The sequence below is a fragment of the Vulpes vulpes genome, chromosome 9, assembly GCF_048418805.1.
Source record: "Vulpes vulpes isolate BD-2025 chromosome 9, VulVul3, whole genome shotgun sequence".
Classification (NCBI taxonomy): Eukaryota; Metazoa; Chordata; class Mammalia; order Carnivora; family Canidae; genus Vulpes; species Vulpes vulpes.
Genome location: NC_132788.1, coordinates 103676194 through 103682065, shown reverse-complemented (window position 1 = coordinate 103682065; position 5872 = coordinate 103676194). Strand labels below are relative to the sequence as shown.

Here is a 5872-nt window from a genome sequence, read left to right as displayed (position 1 = left end):
AATGTCTCTCAGGTGGATGAGCCACAGTTGTTGACAAATGAGAAACTCTCCATCTTCGATGCTAATGAGTCTGGCTTTGAGAGTTATGAGGCTCTTCCCCAACACAAACTGACCTGCTTCAGGTAATAGATACATTCCTGCTCTTTGTAATAGAGCACTTCCCTGAAGATGCTGAAGTTCTAGTGAAGTTGTTTGTTTTCTTTTTGGTTTTTCCCCTTCCCTCTATCCTAGTGAAGTTCTTCTAGCTCCTAACCTATAGCATTTCTTAAGTTGCTGACCCTTCATAGATAACCACAAAAATGGTAGGGAGTGTAGTATAGCTTTGCTGTGTAGTTTGTTAAAACGATACGTGTTTAATCTACAGTCTGCATACACCCTGAGGTTTGTTCATTCAAATGAGGGCAAGCCACCTGCCAGGTGCTGATCTAGTTGTTAGGGATAGAGCATTGCAGGTCCCTGCATTCATGCAGGCAGAAACAAAGTTATGCCTGTCAGGTAGTAATAGGTACGACAGATGTGACAAGCGTGGTAGGTGAGCAGAGTGGGGGTGAGAGAAAGAATGTGTTTAGAATGGAGGGCAAGGGACTTGAGCAGAGCCCTTCCTGGCATAGAGAATAAGCCGAGGGGATAGCTGGGGAAGGAGGACTTACCCCCCCCCCCCCACCACCACCCTAGAGTGGGGCAGGGAATAGCAGGTACGAAGGCTCCAAGGTGGACTCCTATTAGCATGAAAGACTCAGTGATGAGGCTGGTGTGGTTGGAGTTGATGGAGCAGGGGGCCAGGGAGGGGGTTAGATCCTGCAGGGCCTTGCAGGCTGTGGTAGTGACCCCTGAGTTTTCTAGTGAAGGTCCTGGCATCTGGACTGTGCCTTTGGCAAGGCTCAAACAAGCCTTTGAGTACACAGAGTCTCCGTGTTCTTCAGCACCCTCCGTTCAGCAACTTCTCACTGGGGCTGCAGTTATTCTGAGGCTTTCTTTGTGGGAAATAGCTTGACTCCAGGACTAGCCCACAGTTTCTTTTAGGCTTTGGGAGGTGCTTTACCCCTTCCTGTGGAGAATGGTGGGAGTGGAGTGCCTTTGCCATAACTATTGTGGTCCTCAGGTGGGCATCCTTTCCGTAACAGCCTTGCCCTACAGCAGGTTAGAGGTTCTCTTGCCCTCAGACAAGATCCCCAGTCCATTTCTTCTGCAGCACATTTCATGCTTTCTGTGGCTGGTGGTTGGCTGTATCTCCCTCTCTGACATGATCAGGATCCTGATCTGTGTCAGGATGCTGTCCATCTGCCAGTGATCCTCAGGGCGTGGCCCAAACCTCTGCCAGGGAAATATGCTGTATTGACATAGCTGATGTTCATGCCCTCATGCCTCCCTATTGAGTTTCTCAGCAGAGAGGCTTGGGAAAGGACCCAGGAGCCAGGGCTGCTGTAGTCAGGAATGTCAGAGCTTGGGATCTCTTGGCTTCCTCCTTGAGAGGGTCTGCTGTGGACTCCTTCCTGTAGGGTAAGGAGGTGGCACTAAAGACACCCTTTGCAGGGCTTAATGTTCTTTCTCACATCAGGCCATTTGAGCCAGACTCCCTGAGTTATTTAGGGACTCTGCTAACCTCTGGTACTTAGGCTGAAAGTGGCAAATGGAAACAAGTCAAGAGCAGGGTCCATATGAACTAGTGTCCTGTCCCTGCCTGAGGCTTAGAATTTCTCCCTGATACCACCTCTACCAACATGGCCCATAGATACCTTATCAGGCTGGGCACTATAGCCTCCTCTTCTGTATGTCTGCAATATCCTGTTCTCCCTTGATATATGTCCAAGTATCCCAGTGGACTTTAAGTCCAGAGCTATGACCCAAGTCTGTCTGTCATGCCTGGCACGTAGTAGGGAAATTCAACTCAAGGTATTCATGTTTTCATTTTCTTTTTTAAAGATTTTATTTATTCATGAGAGAGATGGGGGTGGGGGCAGAGACACAGGCAGAGGGAGAAGGATCGGGCTCCCTGTATGGAGCCTGCTTCTCCCTCTGCCTGTGTCTCTGCCTCTCTCTATGTGTCTCTCATGAATAAATAAAGTCTTTTAAAAAAGGGAAAAAAAGAAGTTGAGGATTCATGGGGATCCCTGGGTGGCTCAGCAGTTTGGCACCTGCCTTTGGCCTAGGGCAAGATCCTGGAGTCCTGGGATCAAGTCCCACATTGGGTTCCCTGCGTGGATCCTGTTTCTCCCTCTGCCTGTCTCTCTCTCTCTCTCTCTCTCTCTCTCTCTCTCATGAATAAATAAAGTCTTAAAAAAAAAAAAAAGGATTCGGTGTGGCCTACCTGGGCCTCTGAGGGATGGGATGGTACCTCTGGTGCAGAAGGTAGTCTTTGAGGCCGGTGGGAACAGAAAGAACCCTCCCCTCCCCCTGCAGCCTGATTTCATGTTCTTAAGTTTGACATTTGGGTGGTAGGACGGTGGGTACCCTTAAACTCAAGATTTAGCCCTCCCACATGATGCAAAAGCCTGTCCTTCCCATATCTTTGTATTTTTTTCATGCTATTATGTAATACGCTCTATTGAGCTTTTTTATTGAGGTGAAACTCTGTAATATTAACTGTTTGAAATATCATGAATGGATAAATGCAGAGAAACAGAGTAGGGATTCCCAAGGGCAGGGATAGAACAGGAAGTAGTAGTCTCACATCAGGCTCCCTGCATGGAGCCTGATTCTCCCTCTGCCTGTGTCTGTCTCTCTCATAAATAAATAAAATCTTGGGCAGCCCCGGTGGTGCAGCCGTTTAGCGCCGCCTGCGGCTCAGGGCGTGATCCTGGAGACCCGGGATCGAGTCCCATGTCAGGCTCCCTGCATGGAGCCTGCTTCTCCCTCTGCTTGTGTCTCTGCCTCTCTCTCTCTCTCTGTCTCTCGTGAATAAATAAATAAAATCTTTTAAATAAAAATAAATAAAATCTTTTTTTTTAAGATTTTATTTTATTTTTCATGAGACACACACACACACGAGAGAGAGAGAGAGAGAGAGAGAGAGAGAGAGAGAGAGAGGCGGAGACGCAGGCAGAGGGAGAAGCAGGCTCCATACAGGGAGCCCAATGTGGGACTCAGTCCCGGGTCTCCAGGACCCCAGGCTGACGGCAGACGCTAAACCGCTGAGCCACCCGGGCTGCCCAAATAAATAAAAATTTTTAAAAAGGAAGTAGTATCTGCTTACTGGAGAGGTGGTTTTCTCTGGGGCAATGAAAACGTTTGGGAGCTAGATGGAGGTGATGGTTGGACAACTCTAAGTGGAATATGTCTGAGAAACCAGTGTTTCTGTTAGCAGTATGCCAAGGGAAGATGTAGTGAGTTGTTCCCTTATGAGGTTCCGTGTCCTCTTGCTGATAAGACTTGCTGATCTCCTGGTGTCACCCTTGTAGACACCTAGGTCTGCAGACATCCAGGTCCTCTTGATGCATGGGTGGGAGAATCGGGTGGAACTTTGGGTGAGGACACTGCTGTTCTGGTGTTCTAGATCAGCATCTGAAAAGGTAAGCAAGCGTCTAGGACTTGCACCTGGTCCCATCTCCTTAGGTCTGAACTTAACTCTATATTTCTTCTACTTTCCTTAACTGGCTGGCTGGTAACCACTCTCTATTGCCTGCCTAGTGTGTACTGTAAGCGTGGTCACCTGTGCCCGATCGACACCGGCCTCATTGAGAAGAATGTTGAACTCTTCTTTTCCGGTTATGCAAAACCAATATATGATGATGACCCATCTCTTGAAGGTAAGTAGAACGTTCCAGGTTATGTTTGGGACAGAGATCTTAAAGCTTACCTACAAAGCAGTACCTAGCTGGAACTACTGCCTCTTAAAAGTTAGGACTTAAGACTGCTGTGGGCAGCTATTTGCATACTTGTTCAGCTGGCTCTGAGGAATGCCCCCTTTGGCTGACAGGACATGTCAGCTAGGGGGCACTCAGTGACATTGGCCCTTCTGGGGTTTGAAATGTGAGACCTACCTCTTGTTCATTTCTTTTCAGGAAACTTTTTTTCTTACCTTAGGTGGTGTTAATGGCAAAAATCTTGGCCCCATAAATGAATGGTGGATCACTGGCTTTGATGGAGGTGAAAAGGCGCTCATTGGCTTCAGCACTTGTAAGTATGTGGCCAGTTGTGGACTGTAATAGAATCTGAAGGGGGCCTTCATTCCTGTCTTCCATGGAGCTTGGTTGGGCTCTGGTGGGATGCCTCAGGCTCCCATGAACAGATTTGGCTAACTTGTGACTGTGTCAGGAACTATGTCATGTTCCATTAGGATGTCTTTTCTAGAGTTATAACTGGCTTTGGACCTGACTTTCCAATTAGAAGAGCAGGTCCTATTCTTATAGTTCAAACCGAGACTAAATTCCAAAAATAAAAGGTGAGCCAAAATAAGATCACTTGGCCAGTGTCCTATTCTCTAGGCATCCTTTCTTTTTAAGATTTTATTTATGGGGGCCTGGGTAGCTCAGTGGTTGAGCATATGCCTTTGGCTCAGGGCATGATCCTGGAGTCCTGGGATTGAGTCCCGTATCGGGTTCCTTGCATGGAGCCTGCTTTTCCCTCTGCCTATGTCCCTGCCCCTCTCTATAGGTGTCTCTCATGAGTAAATTACTTTAAAAAATCTCAAAGATTTTTAAAAACTTCCCTCTATACTCAGCATGGGGCTTGAACTCCTAACCCTGAGATTGAGATGTATGCTCCATTGAGTGAGCCAGCCAGCACCCCTGTTCTCTTCTCTAGCTGTCTCAGGCCACTTCTGATGAGTTAACTCTGAATGTACTTTGCATTTTGTTGACTTTTGCTTATGGAATGACTTAGACGGTTGTTTAGACTGTTGTCCTCATAGACTCCTCCCTGCCTTTTGGCCATTCTCAGCTGCCATTGGATTCAAACCACTTATTTTATTTTGAAATATCTGTTTACTTCAGCTTTTGCCGAATACATTCTGATGGATCCCAACCCAGAGTATGCACCGCTGTTTAGTGTGATGCAGGAGAAGATCTACATAAGTAAGATTGTGGTTGAATTCCTGCAGAGCAACCCAGACTCAACCTATGAAGACTTGATCAATAAAATTGAGGTGAGAGGTTCAGTGTCTCTGTAAAGTAGGATCCGTGTCTATTTAAATGCACTGTAGATATTGTTAGAAAATTCACATGTAAAATGAGAAACCATTTCTCAGTTTGATTAGAACAGTTTTACTGAAGCCTAAGAGAAACTCCTGATGTTTTTCTTAAAGACCACCGTTCCTCCTTCTGTGCTCAACCTGAATCGATTTACAGAGGATTCTCTCCTTCGACATGCCCAGTTTGTGGTAGAACAAGTAGAGAGTTATGATGAGGCTGGGGACAGTGATGAGCAGCCCATTTTTCTGACACCCTGCATGAGAGACCTGATCAAGTTGGCTGGGGTCACCCTAGGAAAAAGGTAAGGATGCATCAGGAATAAAACTGAAGACCTGAGACCAGAGAAGGTAGTGTCCTGGCCAGTCCTTCCCAGCCTGCTAACATGATGGAAACCTCTGTCCCAGGCGAGCTGAAAGACGTCAGACCATCGGGCATTCTGCCAAAGAGAAGGACAAAGGCCCCACTAAAGCCACCACTACCAAGCTGGTGTACCAGATCTTTGACACTTTCTTCGCAGAGCAAATTGAAAAGGATGACAAAGAAGACAAGGAGAATGCCTTCAAACGGCGGCGGTGTGGCGTCTGTGAGGTAATCTCACCTGGGCTCCCTATATAATATGAAGAACTTCTTTCTTTCTTCTGGCTTAAGACTCTCACTGCTCAAATATCCTCCCTAAAACAGAATCTGGGAGAAAGTTATGGGTCAGAGGGGAGGAACTGCATGCCTCACAGGAGAAACAGATT

The 5872-nt window shown here is 47.0% G+C and overlaps 1 protein-coding gene across 1 annotated transcript in view; it reads left to right on the top strand.

Annotated features, from left to right (window-relative positions):
* The first annotated feature begins 6 nt into the window (after window positions 1–6).
* DNMT1 (DNA methyltransferase 1) overlaps window positions 7–5872 on the top strand; it is a 26273-nt gene continuing 20407 nt past the window's right edge. Inside the window, exons 1-6 of the mRNA XM_072721511.1 lie at window positions 7–122; window positions 3628–3746; window positions 4024–4116; window positions 4932–5083; window positions 5243–5430; window positions 5534–5717. Of these exons, the coding sequence (XP_072577612.1) occupies window positions 4952–5083; window positions 5243–5430; window positions 5534–5717 (504 nt within the window). The 5' untranslated portion in view covers window positions 7–122; window positions 3628–3746; window positions 4024–4116; window positions 4932–4951. The remainder of the gene's footprint in view (window positions 123–3627; window positions 3747–4023; window positions 4117–4931; window positions 5084–5242; window positions 5431–5533; window positions 5718–5872) is intronic.